The sequence below is a fragment of the Falco biarmicus genome, chromosome 8 (assembly GCF_023638135.1).
Source record: "Falco biarmicus isolate bFalBia1 chromosome 8, bFalBia1.pri, whole genome shotgun sequence".
Taxonomy (NCBI): Eukaryota; Metazoa; Chordata; class Aves; order Falconiformes; family Falconidae; genus Falco; species Falco biarmicus.
This window is the reverse complement of record NC_079295.1, coordinates 49,309,767-49,331,972: the sequence shown is the minus strand read 5'-3', so window position 1 is coordinate 49,331,972 and position 22,206 is coordinate 49,309,767. Positions and strand designations below refer to the sequence as shown.

The following is a 22,206-nucleotide window of genomic DNA, read 5'->3' as shown; positions in this document are numbered from 1 at the left end:
CCATGTCTGAAGCAGCCATGATTCAAAGGGACAACTTGAGTAGAACAGGTGCCAAGGATGTCTGTTCTCTTGATTGATTTACAAACTAAGAGTCTTCTAAACCATTAGACGTTTCCCCTGTCTCATGTGAGCAGACAGTGAGTCGAGTTCAATGTATCTCATTGCCATCTGGAAACTCTACAGGCAAGGATATCTTCTCTATTGAGCTTTTGAATAGAATTAGTTTTCATCCAGCTGAAATCATTGTTCTGAAGCTGTGCAATCCCTGCTCTCCTTCATAAGTCAGGTTTATGCCTTTTCCATGTGGTTTTGATATACTCGTAGAACAGGAGACCAAGGGAAGAACAGCCTAATGCCTCAAGGAAAGGACCCCCAAGATAAGAACTCACACAAAATATTATTCTCAATATCACCAGGTACTGTGTTCTGCATTGTTGCCCTTCTTAGCTATGACCTTTCATAAATGATATCAGATGGTGTTTGTGTTATCCAATAGCCTGTACCATTGTTCAAGGCATGCATGCACATACATAACATTAATTTCTCTAGCCTATTAATAAAAGCAGAAGAAAATAACAATGGCAAATTGGGTACAGATTTATACTGATCTGTTTTTTCAGTCTACTTTCCTTTCTAAATTATATTTATGCATTTTCATTTCCAGTTTCTTTAAATACAAATATTACTGACTAATTATCTTGTTACTATGATGGACACAATCCAAAAACCTAGATAAAAGTATGTCATAATTTCAGTTCTGGTTATAAATTTTGTGGCTTGAATCACAAGTGATTGAAGACCTTAACAAGCATGCCCAAGAAAACCTCACTGCAAATGAAGTTATCTTTATTTTATTTTCCCCAGAAAGAGAAGGTTTAGCTCAGCATATTGCTTGCAGAGATACACAAAGCACAACGGCTTGTTTTGGGTTGCTGCCATTCAGTTTCATGCTGCATCCCCATCTAGAGTCATTAATCTTTTACCACCAGGAACACAATTAATCATGGTTGAGGGTTTTTTTTTTTCAGAGGAAAAAGACAAAAATCATAGTAATTTTTATAGAAAACACTGCAAGGTACTCCATCAATAACAGTAATTTTTCTTCTCAGTACACACCAATAGATTTGCTCACCGAAACCTGCTTGTCTTTACAGTATACAAACATGCAGTAATCTAAAATACATACAAACAATAGAAAAAAACACTTGAAGAAGCAGTCTGCTTAGTGGTGCTGTGTAAGGCAATGAATGTCCTTTTACTGATAGCTGGACAATAAAGAAAGAATGGATAGGGTTGAGAAAAAAGTGTTTACATTACTGCGGAGGTTATTATTAGGTGGAAATATTTTTCCACCTAGCCCATAACACAAGATCTTTGTCTAAACTATGATACAAGTTTTGAATCAAAACTTACTAAAAACAAATATCTTACCAACTTCGATGGTAGTTTTACTTAAATTAGTGCATGCTACATGTGGATATATATAAAAAACAATGATCTATGACAGTATGTGATTCGATGCCATCCCCTTACCCCAGCTGCATTCACATCCTAGGTCAGAAATACCCATTGCTAGTTGTATAAAAATCTCACTCATACTGTTCTCAGCCTTTTAGGTCTGAGAACTTACCTGAAACTCAGCTCTCATTAAGGTCAGTAAGAGTTCTGCCTGAATACAAATGAAGATCCATCCACCTTCTACCCCTTCAAACTATGTGATTTGCTATATGGCTTCATATACTTTTTCACTGTCTTCCTTTGACATTTATAACCTAGTAATTTTTTAAAATTAAATGTCACAAGGCTTTCTCTTTTTCTTTTCTTTGTTTTTAAGACACACAGAAGACAGCTACAGACTGCCACCCCTCCCTCTTTTTTTTTTCTTTTTTCTTTTTCTTTTTTTTTTTTTTTTATCCATAATGTAATTGGCTTTCTGGAGAACTAACTGAATTTTCCAAATTTAATTTTAAAAGATGCTCTATAATATCCATTATAGCAAACACTGTCCTGCAGATTCAATTAGTAGGCTCTCTGGACCTGCTTATTTCTGAATTGAAAGTGCAGTACAGCCTGGATAAATGAATTACCTGAGCAGCGGAACTTCTTGCTCTTGATCTGGCTGATTCGTTTGTTGGCAAGGCGACGCGGATTGCTGCATCGAGCGCCGCTGGTTTCTATCGGATTATCCTGCAGGTAATCAGCCAGCCACTTCAAATGGCAGTCGCACACAAATGGATTCTGAGCTAAATGTCTGCGAGAAGGATGGGATGTTTAATCAGAAGTGACCTGTGACACTGTACTCCATCACTGTTTTTCACAAACGCAAAACTGAAGAGTAGAGTAATTGAATAAGCTTCCAAAAACCCAGGCCTGGCGGAAACCACACAGAGCTGCACATGAATGGGAGAATTCTGTGAGTGATCACATTTCGTAGCTCATTAAGCCTGCTGCAAGTCCTTTCACAGAGGAAACAAAAATTAAGATAGCAAAGCCTCTGTTAAAGGACACAGACCTCCTGTCTACAAAGTCCAGTGTTTTCTCCTGAAAGCTTGACATGTTGCCTTTTGAAAGAAATGCACCTTTTTAGATGCACCTGACCTGAAGATCATTTTGTATCCTAAAATATATTTTCTTGGCAAGCTCAGTTTCCTAGGGATTAAAATGTGAATTAGTAAGATGCCTTGGATCTGTGGGCAAAGCCAGAAGTGATCTAGAGGTCTTTTCTCAAGAGTGAAATTGATATCTGCATATACTCATCATGCCTAATAGTAGTACCCTTCTATGCATTTTTTCCTGGAGCAAAAACTTTTACTACTGAGACTGAACCGTTCATGCAAGGTAGAACTTGACTTTATCCTTCACCAAAATTTGCACAACTTATTTCCCACACAATTGGAAAGAAGTATTATAGCATGATTTTAACTGGGTATTTAGACTTGTTGATAGAAATCTGCTGGAGTATCTTCGAGAGAAACAGCATTTCTCTGCTGCTGTTATGATTAATTCTGCTTGACAAAGTTGAGCACTATTATCAAGAGAATTTGTCAGGTCTTTCTCAGAGCCTGATTCTGATCTTAGTTAAGTTTACTTGCAACAGTCCCTCTAACTTCCAATCCCTCTTGTTTCCAAGGGAGTAGGACACGGCTCTCCTGTAACTGCAAAGACCATTTAAAAAAAAGACAGATGTTTAAATTTGGTTTGAACAGAGGTGTAAAATTATAGTCTCACAAGAACTGTGCTCTGTTACTGTTAGTGTGTTATTTCCACCTGTAGAAACTTCTTTTCTTTTCTGTTTGTGGTTATATTTATGAACGGCCACTTAACAGAATAAGTATAAAATAATACAGGGCAATGGTTGTCAAGGACTGGGAAGTGAAAGCATCCATAGCAGCAAGTGCCTGAAGAAACTAGATATTACTATTGCAGTAGAGCCATTCCTGGTGTGAAAGGTCCAAAGAACAAGCAAGCATTATAGAGATAGGATATGGGACTGTTTTTGTAGCTCTAGAAAAAAAAAAGAAGCAGAAAATAGCACTCACTTGCAATACTAAAAATGGGAGAATGATTCAAAACATTTAATGAAAAACTGTCTTGATGTGAAGCAACAATTCCATTCTAAGTAATGGCCACCAGGAGTGCCAACAAAACCCCATGGAAACCAAGGAGAAATATTTATAACGTAAGGGTGTTGCCTATTGTTTAACTTGACAAACCTTCTATACCTCTGTAAATGAACCTCTGTGTCACCCTTGTTTACACACACACACATATATATATATATCTGTACATATATAGCATGCTGCAGCAGAAGAAAGCATGGTAGAGGTGTGGGGGGCAGGACTGTGAAGAGCAGTTATACATGATTATTCCAACGCCTTAACGGTCTGTAGCAATACCTACTGGCCTAAGGTTGCCTGAGGAGGTAGCAGGTACCCTGCTGCTAGAAAGCATCCTTATTACTTCATCTTTATATGAACTAGAACATTTAAAAACTAATTTGGCCAATGCATTTCTACTATTAAAATATATATATGTGCATGTGTATATATATACACATTTCCATGACTACAGTATGTATATGTGTATATATATACATAATGTGCATATATATTGCAGTGTGTGTATATATGCATACACGTTTTAATAGGGAAAATGCATGTATTTACATACTACATAAACCCAGAGCCTTAAATCTATATATGCGCGAACAAATATATATAAACACACATACACAATATTGGGTGAGGGGTTCTTCCTTGTTTTTCATTTTATCAGGCTGCCAGCTCCAGCTCTGAAGTATTTACTTTATTATCTTACCATTCACAGCTTTAGGATGAAACCTTCTTCTCTAAAATGTTGAGTAATTTCCATACTTTTGCTTCCAACTTTGCTTCTGATCCCTTTTTAATGCCTCCAATTCAAAGACTCTCAGAAAAATATTTAGTGGGTTTTCTTAATGGATCAAATAATACAATATATCATTCTCCTTAAGTGGAATGTCAGCTGAAATATGGTTTCAGAAGTTATGAACTATACAGCAGGACTCAGAACCAGTAAGGAGAGATACCAACTCACTAGCTCATTATAAATTGCTAGGCAATAGTTTTAATAGAATTCTGCTGTATTCATGTATTCTTAAGAGTTAAATTTACATATAATCTTCCCAAGAAACAGTATTAATTAATTGTTCTGGGAGCTTAATACACATGACATTTATGTCACTGTGGGCAGGCTGTATCAATACCTGGCTGTGCTGAATTTACACAATATTTCTTTTTTTTTTTTGCTCCTTTTATTTCTGTCAGAAAAGGAGGGGCTACCACCTTGAGGTCTCTTCCAAATTGTCTTAACGTCAGATGCAAAGCCTTTGCAAAGACAGGCAACATCTCTGGAGGAAAAAGAGAGAGCTGTCATTTATGATATGCCTGCATACTCACAGGGTCTGGATCGATCGGAGAGGTGCAAAGAGCCCCTTGCTGATGGTCTGCAGTTTGTTGTCATAAAGAGATAGCAGTTTGAGATTATGCAGACCTTGGAACGTGTTTACTCTCAGACAGTTGATCTTATTGGCATTGAGAAGCCTGAAAACAGAGGAAAGGTTTATAATTCATTAATCTTGTAATAATCAAATAAAGATAGACTGAACTTTGGGGTTAAAACTAAAAAAAATATTAACCCAGTCAGCAAAGCCAACTCACGTTTAAAGGTCTCCATTTGCCTGTTACATTAAAAAGGTGAAAAAACCACAGTCAACACTAGTACTCTCATAGCTGTGGAATATACAAACATATAACAGTGCCAACTATCTTAAAATAGTTAAGAGAGATTATTTTTATGCCCAGCCCTCCCATTTTTTCAGAATTCTACACAAATGTTTAAAGAAGCCTACCTCAATATACATAGAAATAGCAAATATTACCCCACCTTGCTATTCCATGCACACACTCACACAAAGTCCACAATGAGAAGCACATTCGGTTTTGTGGTTTTTTTTTTTTTTCCCAATTTTCTCTGCCAGCAGCTGTCTTAAGTCTAACTGAAATACCTGGAAGTTTGACATCTTTTGATAAGTAGTGCAGGGTTAATTTGATCAAGGAAAGAAAGAAAACATGATTCTCCTCAGAGATAAGAAGAAAGAAGTGTAGGGTTTGGACTAAAACATGCGGAAAGGCAAGCTCACTGCATACCTAAGGATAGTCAAGCAGTGGGCCAGGTTGCTCAGAGGAGTTGTGCAGTCTCCATCATTGGAGGTTTTGAAGATGATATTGAACAAAGCCATGAGCATCCTGCTCTGACCTAACAAGGGGACTCTGCTTTGAACTAGGATTCTCCAGTCTCACGGCTACTGATCACCAGCGGTCCCTTCCAGCCTGCACTGTCCTACAACTCTACCAACCCACACCATTCCAGTTACACCAGGCTCCTGTGCAGTTGTGGAAAAGCAGTACAAAGACAATTTACATCCTTTTTTTTTTTTTTTTTTTTAATACATTTTGCACATCAACACAGCAACCAGTTGGCTAATCAGTTCAGCCAGAAAATCTTGGACAGTACTTCTGCAAATTCTCTTAGATTACCCAGCCAGAGTTCTGTCATGTATAACAAGTATATACAATCCCAACAACAAGCTGGATCTCCCTCTGAGACAATCAAACCAGAGAACACTTAAAACTGTCATTGTCATCTACATATGTGGTATTTAACACTTAGAAGGAAAACAGGCAGGAAATGACCTATTCTTACAAATGCCAAAATCCATATCTTTTGACTACTATCTGCCTGAGAAAAAGGGTACATTGCAAAAAATACATGCTGTTAACTCAGTTCTCTTAGTCACAAAATTCTTGCTACTTGTCAATGAATTTGAAGGGCTTAATATTGCAATATTGTGGCTCTCCGAGAGGCACCACACTAATACTAAATCAGAAAACAAATGTGTTTATAGGTAAAAAGAAAAGACACCCTCATAGCAAGCAAATGTACCATCTTAAGACACCTCTAACAGCACAGGGAGCTTCCATTTTCAAAAAGCTGCACATACACTACTACAGACATCAGGGCAACCTATCAGGGAAGAAATGCATGCATAGTAACTGCACATGATGCTCTTCTTTTGCTCCAAAAAATAACTTCAGAAGGTGCTTCCCCTGCATAGCACCCTGCATTTGCATTCCTGAAGCCTTTGGAACACTGGGCACTAATCACAGCTCTCTGCTCCTACTGCCATTTTGGCAGAGCCTCATTACTGCAGTAAATGGCTACAGTAATTGTGATACATAAAAGATGGATGCATACTTGAGTAGAGCCCTTTTCTCAAGAAGAACAGGAATGCAGTGCTTTGGATTGGGAGTGTGTCAGAGCAGAACTCACCTTTCTAGCCTATAGAAAAGTAAACTATCATTTTACCTTTTTTCTTTATATGTTTTGGAAAACAAAGTTTGACATTAGATAAGAGGAAGTCCTATGGAAGGCAATGATGGATAAATGAGGTCACATTTTTTAATTAACTAATAGCTAAAATAATTTTATGAAATCATAAGCAGCACTACTATGACCCCTCTGGAATCTGTATTTCTTTATGTGACACCTATTCCACACTCCTGTTGACTCCACTAGAAGTAACAGGGTAATTTTCATATTAGGCTAACAGGAACAGTTCCTCCCATGAATTTGACTTAGGAGATTTTTGTCTCAACAGTAAACATCAATGTTATCCCTTTCTACTTGCTTCTTACAGCCATTTGTATGTCCAAACCAAAGCAATCTTCATCCTTTCTCAATTCTCATTAATTATGCATTTCTTTTCAAGCTTGTACATTATATTTTCCATAAAGAATAGGTTAACAAGTTATCAGAAGGCAGAATTAGCCACTGACTTTTGAACAAAATCCCCAGACATGCACTTAGGCATTAAAAATCCTTGGGTTTCTACTCCCTGTCCTTGTGCACTGGTCCCAACATTATTTTTAGGTAACGCACATTAGCTTAGACTGGTTGTTCCATGACAGAGACTTGGTACCTGGAGTTACACAGGAAGAAAACAGAAAGCAATTATGTACTTTGATTTATTTGGCTAGGTTCTAATTTTTTTCTAACCTTATAGTAGTACTTTATGTTGCAAGCAGTACTTGTAACAAAGTATAAAGCAAAACAATCTCCATAGTAAGAGAATTACAACTCAACTACAGTTGTATTTGTATATGCAGACAACCAGCATGTCTTTTTGTGATGCTTAGAAAAGCACACACAACAGAGCTGTGTTGCACAGATGCCGTTCACTCCTGTGCAAAGAGTGGGCTTGAAGTTTAACCATCATTGATCCCACTTAACAAACCCTCAGAGCAAAGCTGAGCTAGAACTGCCATGAACACAGGATTCAAATTCATTCTCTGATTAGTTTCAACAAAACATGAATAAACCCAATGCTGGAAATTCGAACTTAGAACGTGACAAGTCTTCCTGGCATGAATTTTCAATGACTAGATTCATGGTGATATAATCTGTGACATTTCTGTGAGAGCCAAATACCAAAAATGAGAGAAAATGATCCTATACATAGTCACAAATACAGAGGCACACTCTCTCCCTTACATATTAGAGAAAGTAATTTGGAAAAAGAAAGTGCTTGTGCAGACTGTTTAGAAGTGGGAATTCAGGTTCTACACAGCTTTTCTGAGGTGACAACACCTATTCTGTACGTCATCTATGCATATATGTGCAGTACCTACATCTAAAGAGGACAAATAGTGTGCTCAATACTGACATAGGTGTAGCCATACTCAGGGGACCATGAGATAGACTAATGTCCTATTTCTGATCAGAATCAGTGAGAAGAGGGGAAGGGGGGAGGAGTGAAAAAATTTGAGAAAGCAGAATAAACCATCCCTAAAATTTTTTCCTCCTACTTCCTGTGAGTTACAGGATGATTCCTGCCAGAAGCATTAAGGTCTATATTCCTTTCAAAACTCACAGTTATTTTAAACTATCCACTCTATGGATATTCTCCAACATAAATTCTAATTTTTTGCTTAATCTTTTCTCACTATCACAGCCAACCTAATGACATCTAATTATTAATTAGGTATACAAGGCTGGCCTCACATAGAGTTAAAAGTGGTTACAAGAGGGTTCTTTTTAAAAACTAGGAAGAAGAAACACTGATCTTCCTTAAACACTGAACCAGGCTGTAAAACATACTAAGGGTTCCTTTTATTGGACCCACACCAAAGGAAGAGACAATATTAAAAGCTGAGTCCTATTTTAGCAAGAATTACATGGTATTTATTCTCCTCCAATTTATGGTGAAGGTAAATTCCGCTATTTTTCCTATTTTGTTATCAGCTTGATTGGATGAGATTTACACATGACCTCCAGATGTAGTGCAGCATTCAAAAAGAGGTTAAAAATTCAAGTAGAAATAAAACCTCCTACTACCCAGAGGAATGATGGATTATTAACTCAAGTCTCCATTTTCATCCCTCTGGATATGTTATAAACATGAAGAAATCTCTTGCAAGTCCAGGACCACCACAGAATACAGGAGAATGGTTAAAGACCTTGTGGTTTACACGCCATCGAGAGTAATGAGCAGAGCAGTATTACAATTCCATGAACCCATTTCCCGAAAAAGTGAATGTGTCCACACACATTGAAATAATAATGTGTTTTTCAGCTAAGCCCTTTGAATGAGTGTGTACTGAATTGGCACTGTAATTGTATCAGATGCTCTTAAGCACCGTCTGCATAATTAAGATGGTCCCATAATTGAATTATATGCCCGAACATAATTTCAAGTGATTAACATTTAAATAACATTTTGAACTCCAAAACCGAAATGATTGAAAAAATTGGTTTTTAAGGGCAAATGGGGATGTTTATATGGCTTTTACCCTTAGAAATGTTTGTATTTTCAGCTCAGTGAGGTCAAGTAACCAAACTATCAGCAAATAACTACACAACTCGGAGAATGAAACAGCAGCCTCACAACCTTAAGAGAGGCTGGAGACTGCAGGTTGATTTCTGTTGTGACAGGATGGTCCAGAAATCATTCTAGGTACATTAATGAGCCAAAAGGAAAGTGTCAGGGAGAAAAGCTGCACAGAGCCACTGGAAAAATTCTCTTTCTTTTTCACTAGCTTTGTGTTTTGACAGTGACGACAACATGATGAGAATAAAAACGTCTGGCATCCCATGAACTGGCTGGCACATCCCACATGCCAGACTCCACTGGGGAAAAACGAGAACTCATCAGAAAAAGAAAGATATAAAACACATAGGAGACTTACATGGAAGAGGAGAACTGGGTAACAGTTTTGTATAAGTAACAGCAGAATACAAACTCAATATACATGACTCTTATAGAATATCAATACTCAAAGACTTCACCCACATTCAAAGGCACTATAGGGAAGCAAAGAAAAGACTCTTGGCAGAAAACATTCCTTAGGATAGACAATACCTCTTAAGAAAAAGTCAAAACACTTTTTGGCATGCTTTTTGTAGCATTTTCTCTTGAAACATATAGGGAACCAAGCATCATCTTTGATTTAACACAACTTATCACATGAGAACAGCTGAAGTGCCAGTATGGAAGTATCCAGTCAAGTACTCCATCATCCCAGCAGTCAAAGACAAGGAACATCTAACGACAGAATTGTGTATGCCTCTGCTTACTTATTGGCAAAATAATTATATTAGGTTCCAGGAATGCTTTAAAATGGCCTGGAGTGTAGGGAAGCAATCTGATTGCCTCTCACTGTGTCAAGATATTTAGACATCTACTAAAATTTACATTTTCTAATGTGATGACTGACCACTGAGGAGTCTGTCAGTGCTTCAATTGATAATAACCAGCATGAAATCATCATCATGCTTGCTTGAACCAGCTTCTAATGTTTCCCCATGTTCAAGAAAATGGATGATGGTGATGACAAATTTATTCAATGTAAATTAAAATGGAAAATTCACAAGCTGATAATGAGTCAAGAAGGAAGCACAGAGCACAGTCTGATGGTCCTGTTTTGGAGGTGTTAAAGGCCTCCTTTCATTTCTGATCCAAAAGACTGCAACTCCAGTTGAACACCCTCCACAAAACAATCCTGTGGTACTAGTGTTACTACCTGTAGAATTATAAGTACATGTTGCCATAGCATCTGGGCATCTGTTATTCAAAATTCAATATTGTCCAACTTAATGGCTGCAGATAAGGTTACAGCTAATTTTAGATAACCGCGTGATAAGTCAGATGCACAAGAGAATAAACACAGTTTCTCAACTTCCTGTGCTACCAGGAAGTTAGCTCCTCGTGTAACAACAACTAGGAGGGTTTCTATCAGGTGAGTTCAGCTTGGAGCACTGGCGTCAGACGAGCTAATAAATCACACGCTGACGTATGAACTGGCAGTTGTTGTGGCAAGTTGCATGCAGACAGGCTACAGAAGTGACACAGAAAAGGCAGATGCTGTTGCAGTCTTTCATTAGTGCTTCACTGTAATTGTGTTTCTGTGTCTGGCAGATGCTGATCCCTCACTTTAACAGCAGTTATTGAGTTTAGTAGTATTATCACAATAGCAGCCTAAATGGAGAAATCTGAAGGAAAAAAAGCTTGAGGCAAATGGCTTGAAAACAATTATAAGGCTATTAAACAGGTCTGTGCAGAGTGTATTGTGTCCCGAACTAGAAGGATGAGGGTTGTGTAGTACGTCTGCTGTAGCCAGAAATATTTTGAGTAACCCAAGGGAAAAATTCATATGTTATTTTGCTAAGAATTCAGAATCACAGAACCCAGAAATGACATAGGTTGCAAAGGAGCTCCAGAAGTCATCTGGTCTAAACCCTACTCAAAGCATGACCAATTTATAGATATTTAATGCAGATATTTGCTTTATCTGAAAAATAATTACTTAATCAGATCACAGGATAATTCAGAATGGCAGGAAGCTTGAGCAGTTTCTTGTCCTGTTAGACTGCTCAAAACAGGGTGAGCTATAAGGTCAGATCAGGTTGCTTAGAGTTCTGTTCAGTCCAGTCTTTAAAATCTTCAAGGAGAGAGAACGCACAACTTTCTGGACAGCCTGCTTCACTGCTTGACTTGTCATTGTGAAAATGTTTCCCTTCACATTTAGTCAGAAGGTCTCTTTTTTTAGTATCTGTTGTCTCTTCTCCATGAGAAAAATCAAGAAGATTTTCTACATCACTCAAAGCTCAGAAGATTGCTGGGGCAGGGGGGAGGAGAGACTACTGTGCTATAAATGACCTGGAAATGGAAAACTAATTTCTTTATTCTGACACTGATATAATGTTTGCATCACTGTTTAATGATACTTATGCATATAACTATGTAATATATACAGTACAAAAATATTTGAGCTAATGTACATTCTTTGTAATAATTTTGTATTTTTTTAATACTTTGTAAGGGTTTGTGCTTCACTGGATTTTCTTTGAGCTTCTAACAAGCTCAAAAAGTATATAATAAATAATTGGTAGATCCTATTTTAAGGTCTTAAGCACCTGGAGTCAATTTTCAATTACCAGTCAACAAACGCACTTCAAACTTGGCAAATTTGCCACGGAGATATTTTCCAACAACCTCACCAAAGAACTATGGGAGTATCTCACTATTCATCCAAGGAGAAACAGCATACAAAGCAGTTAAAAAGGAAAAACTCTCAAAGGAAAATTTGACTGGTTGCATTTTGGGAAGACTGATAATAGCAGTTTCTGAAAGTAAACACACGATTTGTCACTTCATACAGGTCTATTTTAAATAAAGGTCAGTTGAAGTTGTAAATACTAGATCTAGTTCTAATTTTAATGTGGGTTAGGTGATTGGATCTGGAAGTATAATTTTTCACCACTTTTGAGGTTACTTTATCTGTCCATATGTCAAACTCCAGGCACCAATATGATTATTGGTCTTTTCCAACTCCAATGCTGAGTTTTCCCTAATGATCACACATTAGGAGGAGGACAACAAAGCTGTAAGCTTTTGGCTTCATTTTACGAGAGTGGAATACAACAAACCTCTGATTTCAATATATATGCACCCCAGGAGTGTATCTACTCAGAACATCCAAACAGAGTCTACCATAGGGGTACTTTCTTGCCCAGCAGGCCATGGGGATCTCAGTCATAAGATATAGGATCAACATGCCTGAGCACCTGTATGATCAGTAACTTTCCAAAGTAATTTTCCTCAAGGAAAAGGATTTATTGAAAACTGATACTTGCCAGGCACTTAAGAAATGAGATTTCATCGCCCTATATTATTTTGCTATACAATCTCTTTAAATAGTAGAGATTTTATGATACCTTCTTGTTCCAGGAAGTAGAGCACTGTGAAGCACACAGTGTATAACTGTAACAAAAAGCCCCCCACAACGTTTGTTTTAACACCGTCACAGAGAGGATAGTGTATTACTTAGACATCAAAAATACTAGTTAACAAACTTGGTGCCCCTTATCCACAGCTCACGTCTTGAGCCACCTGACTCACTGTTTCACTGCAGACTGGCTCTGCACATTTGCCCATTCGGGAGCAAGCAGAGCAACCATTCGGTTCACCTGCCACAAGGCTGCTAAAAAAGAGGGAGCTTCACACTGTTATGTTTTGCCCCCTGTGCAGTGACTGGCAGACAGTTTGGCAAAATCAAGTGTTCCTGAGCGAGCTTGTCCACATTCCAGGAAAACTGAAAGACAGGTGAGAAGGACATTTAAATATATTCCAACGTCTAGATGGACCAGGGTTAGTCGAAGGGCTCCTGGACCTGAGTTCAAACTTGCCACAGCTAATGGTTACTTGAAAACTTCCACCTTAAATTGAAACTCCTTCTATTCTTTCGATATTCAAATGCAAGTTACACAAACAGTGATAATGAAACACTGTTTTACAGCTTGGATGGACTGTTGCCCCAATGAAGTAAAAGTTTCAGTTAACTGGTAAAAACAAATAAAAATATCAGACTTCAGTTATCCCTTTCTGGAAAACTGTAAACCATACAGCTCTAAAAATCCAAACTGACCTAAAATTCTCAGAAGACACTTGATCCAGCCTCCTTAAAAGAAGAATGTATGAGGATAGCGTACAGTAGCTTTCTAGCATCCTCTCTCCTGGCAACTTCAAATAGGATAAAGAAAATAACATGGTCCAACAAAAGCTTCTTCTCCACAGAACAGATGTGTAGTTGGGCTTCTATAATATTGTTTGCTGCTGTGTTGGTTACAGTTGCATATTTAGGAAGATATAAGATTTGTGAAATCAGCAATTTAGAAATTCAATTGTGATTATTTATATGAAGAATGTTAACTACTTACGATAGCTAATTGAAACAAAGTCTTCAGATGCAACATTTTAAATTAAAGCCATAGAGGTCAGAAAAAACCACAACACACACACTCCAACAAAACCCCCCTTGTTATCTAAGCCTGCCTGATTATTTTCTTGCCAGATACAACATAATATTGGCTTACATATCTCTGTCTTATATGACAGAAATACAGAATTCTAGTGCTAGCCAGGTTATCTAAAATTTGTTCCGATTTCTTCACTTCCCATAGACCAAAGTCAAATGGGGCAGTTGAAGATGCTGTCATGCCTGGGCTGAGCTTACTCTACAGTGCTTCTGACAGCAGTGGTACTGTCTGCAGATATAAAGCACTTCCACAAAACAATTCTGCCAGAATAAAAGCAGAATAATCTGGGCCTATACTATGACAGTATATTTAGAGAGAAGGATAATGACATTTCTGAGAAACTCTGATGAGTCTTATCCAAACCAGTAAATAATATTATCTACTCTGCAATTAAACAGTAATATTTTTTTCCTTCTAAATACAATCTCAGCGATTTTATACAGGACCCACAATGACTCCCTTTTTCTGACCATGTCCTGCTTTACCATAATGCCAGTGCATTTTCAAAAATGCTCCAGCTCAAGCTTAGGAAATTATACTGGCTACCAGGATACCTTAATCAGAGCGTTCTTATCAGTGTGTCTCCAGACTAATAAGAAGAAATCCAATCTAGTGCCCACTGAACACTAAATTAGATCTAATCATAGGGCGCTCTTCCAAACGTTCAACAGCAGGTCTAAAACCAACGAATACCATTTATTTTTTTGGTATCCATTAAAATACTACAAGCAATCCCCTAATAGCTGTTTCAAAGCCACAATCAGAAAAGTGTGCAGACATTTGTTTGCATTTAAAACATGATCATTCAACACTCTCCTTGATAAAGCTACTTTACATTCAAACAGTACTCTGCGAATCCCATAACAGGGGATAACCTTCTTACATCTTCTCAGCTTGAGAATGTTTAAATTGTTGAGTACAATACCTTTTAATGGTTCTTTGGCATATAGATTTTTCCCCTTTAACAAAAAGGCATCACTTGAACTAAATCAGACTGGAAAACAACTGCATCTCACCTTAAATATGCCATTTATTGAAAGCCTGCAGTACATGCACACAAGGACTATAGTATAAAGGTGTTGAAACCTGCTTAAAGCTTTATGCAAAATGTTCTAGACCCACATTTTTATAGGACACAGTGAGCCATGTGTTGAGTGATTTTTTTTTTTTTTTCCTACTGGAAAAGATCCTTTCTGTAAAGTGTCCTGGTTAGACGGAACAACTGTGTATCACTTTGAATGTGTACCCATAAATTTTTTGGGGGGGACGGATTATGAGAAGGCTCAGATTTCTTTCATATAGTTTCTTTCTCAGAGGTCAAAGTGACAAGTTAAGTTTTAGCTCTCCTTTTGCTTGCAGCATCTTCATTGTACTGAACACAACCTGAGCCTGACGACTAACATGCCAGTCACATCACTGTGTACTGAGTCCCAGCTTCAAAGTACTTTCATGCTTATTTTTCTCACATATGGCAAACTGCCTTCCCCCTAAATACACAGTTCTCGTACTGCATAGGTTGGCTGTGAAGACACTGAAGTACTAACAATCTTGTGAGTTATAAGACAGGAGAGAGGAAGGGAGCTGCCAGAACAAATATGTGCAAAAGGTGACGACAAAATAATTGGCTGTGTGCAGGAGATGAACAGCTTCCCACCATTGCAGCTCAAAGACTGTACTCTTGCTTGTCCTTCTCTAGAATACTGTGGTCCATGTTTGAAGTTAAGGTCTTATGGATAAATTACACATCTGAGTAGTCCTTCACTCAACATACAGAACAATTTCAACTATTTCATATTTTAGTTCCTTGGCTGTGCTCATGGATTTCTAATCCAAATCCATGCTTATTTTTATGTAGCACACAACTGCAGCAAAGACTGTACCCATTTCTGGTTATGTCAAGACAGTCAGAAAGGCCTAAAATAACATGTCTAAAAGCCATTTTTAAATATTATATCTTATCTAATTTATTGTTTGGAGGTGGAGGGTTGTGTGTGGTACAAACCAGAACTGCTGAATTTATCATATATCAGCTTTACTTTCCGAGTGCATCATCTATGGTGGTACTCAGAACACTAGGAATACATACTAAACTCACTTCTCTTCTGGTCCCTCTACTGACTGGCTGAAATAGCTTATTTGCTTCTCTTTGAAGGAGTTACTGGTTCCCAATGTGATTATGGAGATAAGAGTGAGTGAAATTTGCAATTTCACATTTGGCTTCAGAAATTTTTTATGCTACATTAACAAATACTGATGAGTGTACAATATCTACCTTCCCCCCGATCATGACTGACTGTCTGTTAAATCACACACAGCGTAAAATACTCAAATGCACAATATATTGTGAAGTCATTTCTCTTGCAGCTAAGCCACATTTGGCATAATAAGAATATGGAATTAAGCATGGCTCACAACAGTAAGATCTTTCATACTGCATTTTGCTTGCATGTGCATGTACTTGCAACACAGTAGCCCTCAAGGATCTACGTATTCAACCACAAATGCTAAATGTGTAAAAACAATCAGATGGCATCTCCACCCGCACATCAGCCGGTGACCAAATTTCCTTTCTTGGACTTCACCGAGCCTCTCATTTCCTCCCCACACCTAAATCCTCTGTGTCTATTATCCATTATACACACTGTGTTATAAAACTGTTGGCACCTTCTTTTTTATTTTTTTCCCCCCAGCCCTTTGCCTCCCTCTTGCCTGACACAGAAACAACAGACTAGCACATCCCTGTGAGTTTTCAGTGGAAGAGGTGATTATATTAATGTCAGAAGCTGAAAAAACAGTAAATCTAGCTAGTCTGTAAAATAAAGAAGAGGAAGGGATCATACTCACAGCAGCTGCAGAGACACAAGATCATCAAAAAGGCCCTGGGGAATCTCTGTGATCTTGTTTCCATAGAGCACTCTGAAAGATTCAGGAAGACAAAATAAATCTTAAATAACAGACCAGTTTAGTGTCCTCCCACATCTCTGCATTATCATCTTTATTGATCCTGTGCACCATGCCCAGGATCTGTGGGCATTTCATTTAACTACTGATCTCATTTTCTTCTCAGAGAGCACATGGTATTAAATGAGTCGTTATGATTCAGGCTTCGTCTGGTGTTGGAAAGCATTTTTAATGTAGAAACTGGACATCATCCAAAAACTGTATCTGAAATATTTTTCATTCTGTTGAGGGATTTTTTTTCTATCCTTTTTTAGAGATATTTTAACCATTGAATGGCATATTATATGATGCACAAACCTAGAATTCTGCTCATTGATAGTGAATTTAAAAGCCAGGGAGCATAAGCTGGCTGTAGATTAACTTTCATATAACTGAATCTCTTAAGATATAATAACTGGCATGAATGTGACACAGGCATCATTGGATAAAATATTATGGCTTCACCAGCTGCTGTTACCATTTCAACTAGGTAATATAAAGAAAGTCAGCCTTAACTGGAAATAGAGATATATTTCAGAAGCTCAAAAATAATTTACATATAGTTTAGTCATAAAAATCAGTAAACATTTAGTAACACTAACAAGATTCACTGCATATATTTATTCAAGCATAAATATATATGACCTGGTATCCATGATTCAGTTTTTAGATTAAAAATGCTTCCTTTTTTAATGGAAAAATGCACATATAGTATCCTCAGAAGTTGAACTAAAGGGAAAAACAGATAAAACCACCATTATGCTAAGATGTGTTACCTAGGGATCAGAGCAAAACCATATATGACAGGAATACATGAATTTCAATCATGGCTAAACTATTTACTCATGTCATTTCTGCAAGCTGATGAAATTTGTCAAAACCAGAAAGTGAGTTAGGACCTTATATGGGTCCTGGTAAAAGGGAAGAAGATTAGGCTCTCTCTGAAAATTTTATGCCTTACCTAAACATTTTGATAGACATCAAACTGGGAAGAACAGTATATATGTAAATTCTATGCTCTACATAGGACACAGTAAATGGTTATAAACCAGCTCATGCCAAAACTTTGTTGCTTATGTGTCACTAAACTGGTTAATTCCCTAAATTTTTAATGTGGAATAATATGCTAGCAATGAATCAAATAGCTGTATGAGGCTTGGATGGCGGCTGAAATTCTGGCTTACCCTGTCTTTCAACATTTAAAATATTATGGTGAATTGAACATACTGAAAAACAAACACTTAGCATGATGGACCATTTACAATACCCTCTGGCCTTCCCAGAGTATCGCTACTTCAGTTCACTCTTCATCAGTCATTGGAAGTATATCACCTCTGTGGGAGAGTTCCCAGATCAGCTCATTTCTGAGCCTAAATAAAATTAATCTAAATAAAATAACAGCACATAGATATGAAAATATAAACTTGAAGCTTCATTTTTCACTACTTTTATAGTTTAGCAGGAACTGAACTGCTACCCAAGAAACTAATGATATCTAGCATTATATTTTCTCTAAACAAATGTAACATAATTTCTCTTTATCTACTGCAGAGTCAGAAGGTTGGCTTTTAATCTGCTGTTACAGTCAATGTTTTCTGTGAGTATTGAATGCTAGTACCACTGATTTTTTCTAATTGTTTCCTACTTCCAGCTTCAGAAAGCACCCACAATTTCCTACTTCAAGAAATTTTCATGCAACATACATAGATTTTTATACTTTACCAAAAACTACACAGAAATGATGGCTGAACTTTGAAAGGCCTAGCAGGTCCATTTAGATAACTGTTTCAAATATGAGCTAATATTCAAGTCACTGAATTTCACTGGGCTCTAAACCAGCATCTAAAACAGCATAAAATGGCTGACTCACAGACTTCTTTCTGAGCAAAGAAACTGATGTGAGCACCTGTATCAGGAAGCAAAAGCTCTGCAAACAAAGTATTTATAAAAGGTTAAAATAGTAAGTTGATGCCCACAGAATCCCGTATATTTCCATTTCAATTTCCACTCTTTCTTAACAACATTTCTTTGGCAAGTGCATCATTTGTATACAAAGTTTAATTATAAGCTCTGTGATGTTAGATGAACATCTTCCTTAGTTTTGTGGAGTAGCAGGATCATCAATGCTGATCCATAATGCATAATACTATAGCATGTAAGAAAGAGTTCAGAAGATAAGCTTTACAAAATGCCTATGGAAAGAAGTAAAAAATCCCCACTCCAGACTAAGGGGTTGTTCTGGCTGTAGAGGTAAAAACACTTATGTAAAGTAAAACTTTGAAGAGTTCAACACACACCCAGTACTGTTAGTTATGGTACCACTAAATGCAAATATCAAAATAAGACATTAATTTTTCGTTTTCTTTTAAGAGTCAGAAGGTCATAGTGCAGCATTCCACTGAATTTTAAGCCTTGGATGTGTTTATACATACTCTTTATTATTTTGAGTGAAATAAACCAGATTAAAAGAGCTTATAAAATAAAACAAAGCTTCCAATTTTTAGAAGCCATGAAAAGAAAATAAGCATTTTCAAACCTAATTGGGCTTATGTGCATGTGGCACATTAACATTCGAACAAATTAACAGCTAAACAAAAGTCAGTATGAGAGCTCAGGCACTTGTCTCTAATTCATATTCATGTTCAGCACTACACTGAGCCAAATTAGCTAATGCCATTGTCTGCCTGCCACACCAGAGCTGGAGTCAAATGGTCCTCCAGAAAGAAGCAAAGAGGAGGGGAGGGGAGATACATAATGCATTTCATCTCATTTCTTCAGTTCCTTATTTCCATTTACTCCAATAAAAAGCACAGAAACTTTTGCTTTCCTCAGAGGTCTCACTTTTCCTGTTTAAGTCAGGAAAGGATACCCCACCAACAAACATGAATATTGGCCAGGTTCTCAGTCTAAGATGCTTTTGTTCTGAATGTACCACCTGCTGCACTCCTAACAGTACTAAACACGAGTCAGCCTGCAGAAAAGGCTGCCCAGGTTAGGTCCACCCCATTACCGCAGCCACTTTCCTCTACATCCTGTCGTTCAGCCCATCTCACTAGTGCGCACCACAATGTTTCCAGGATAGTGGCTTTGAGGAAAAAAGAAACCAAACAAAACCCCCAAACAAAAGAATAACTTTAAAAGGCCTTATAACAGGAAACTCAGCCAAGTCAATTAATGAACTTAATCTAAATCTCCACTGCTTTTACCAACAGAGATAAATTTCAGGAGATTTGCCTATGGCATTACAAGTTCTAAAAACGTATGTTCACTTGCATCCCTCATGTATGTTGCAGGACATGCAGGTGTCCTGGCTACTGTGCAAGCTTGGCACAGGCATACAACCCTCCCTAAAATTTTAGGCCCAAAATATTTTTTCTTAAAAATACACTAACAAGGTTAATATGTAATAAAAATGAGATCAGCTCATTAATTGTTGCAAATAGATAGTGAATCAGTGAATTAGAATGATATTTATTAGAACATAACAAAAGTAATTACTGTAATTCTCATTGTGTGCTCCTGATTTTTCATTTGCTTCTCAGCTTTGCTGGGACATCAAGTTAGCACAGGTCTGATAGATACCATTTACTGTCAGATGAGGATGATATTACCATACATATGCTGTACATTATTGGAGAAAGAGAAGAGAGAGCTACAGCTTAATCCTATATTCACAATGTTGATCTTAAAAGTAGCAACCAGAGACTAAGCCAAAACTGGCTGAGACACCAATTGGTGTCCTTTTGCTTACTGTTCCTTTCTTTCTCTTCTCATCAGACATGGGAGTCTCTTTTAGAAAGATGGTAACAGTTGTAAAGATGTGCAAACACATAAGACTTTATCGCACATTAATTTTATTCTTGTCTTTTTACAAGGCAGGTATATCTAATACCAGAATGACCAGTGTGAAGAATCACGTACTGCATTTTTAACTCAAGCAAACTTTTCTCAAATGTTTTGCAGGTGGCTTTCTAACATCAGCAAGATGCTGTTACAGCACAGGTGCAGCTGAGCCGTCTGAAGGCTATATTCCTAGCAGCACACAGAGCCATCAGCTTGCTAGTTCACAGCTAAATGCTTTCAGCATGGCCACAAAACACAAGCTGCAGTTCTTCAGAAGTACTTGGCAAACTGACTCATACTTGGAGCAGTTTTCAGGCTGCCATCAACTTTCCAAACAATGGGAAGGGCAACACACGTAAAGCACAGACCCCCGGCTGCACTGCAAGCATTGGAGGAGACCCCTGGAAGAAGCACCCTATTCAGCTAAGGGTTATTATGGATCTGCAATAAGAAATTATACAAATATATAGAGTCATAATGAGCGGTTATGTTTCTTCAGCCTGATTCTGGCATGATATTTTAATATTCCCCCCAAAATGTATCTATTCCAAGACACAATTAAATAGTAAACCACCAATCAAAAAATACTAAACTTCAAGTTTTGCAGATCAACCCACCTGATGTTCTAAATAGTTAAAAGATTAAACAGTGAAAATAGTCACTGCATAGATTCATCTAGAAGCTTGGGACATATCAGACAAAGAAAGCACTGGAAGCACACATAGCAACAAGTATGTCATCTTGGGTGAGAATGTAATTAAGCATGTCACAAACCTTCAGTGGCAGGGTCTTGAAACATCAAAGTCTCACAGATTCTTCACCGTCTCTATACACAATGACTTCTTGCATAATTTTAAAATTAAGGAATTTGCAAAGACTTTACTAACACATGGCCTTTCATATGCACTGAAGTTGAGCATACCACCTTCTAAGGACGTGAAACAATAATTGGTATCTTGTCTTCATTTTACAGTTCATCGGCCCACCTTACATGCAAATGTAGCTGCAATTTAGCCGCTTCGTTAAGTCAGAATAAAGATATTTTTCCCTGGAAGGTGACACAGACCTTTTTGGGGGTATGGAAGTCTAGCACAGAATCTCTTGCCCTAGACCATATGGTTTTGAGCTAAGTGTTCCCTTATTTTGGCTTGACTGAAACCTTTTTACTGAAATGTCAAAATTTGACTTTGTGCAATGTCTTTTTCAGTCCTCAGGATGGTTTTAGCTTTCCTTCAGACTGTGAAAACAATTCTTGCTAGGAAGAATTATGTTTCCCAAGCTATGTACAATGGCACAGGCTCAGTAAGTATTCAAGTTTTCAAAAGACGAGGAATTGATAGGGGTAAAAACAGCAATAAATTTCTAATATCTGAAAGAAACTTAGACATGTAATCTTTTTCCCCTGCACTATTTCATATTTCTTCAGAACAAGTTAGGTTAAATAAATCACAGTAAAACTATCTAAAGTAATTTGTTACCTTAAAATAAGTTTGGCAGTTATTGCAATAG

At 37.4% G+C, this 22,206-nt stretch overlaps 1 protein-coding gene across 1 annotated transcript in view; it reads right to left on the bottom strand.

The window, feature by feature from the left end:
* Positions 1–22,206, bottom strand: part of SLIT3 (slit guidance ligand 3) — a 531,450-nt gene that overhangs the window by 140,810 nt on the left and 368,434 nt on the right. The window contains exons 13-15 of the mRNA XM_056349923.1: positions 16,759–16,830; positions 4,938–5,081; positions 2,088–2,251 (exon numbers count right to left, since the gene is read on the bottom strand). Coding sequence (XP_056205898.1) covers positions 2,088–2,251; positions 4,938–5,081; positions 16,759–16,830 — 380 coding nt within the window. The remainder of the gene's footprint in view (positions 1–2,087; positions 2,252–4,937; positions 5,082–16,758; positions 16,831–22,206) is intronic.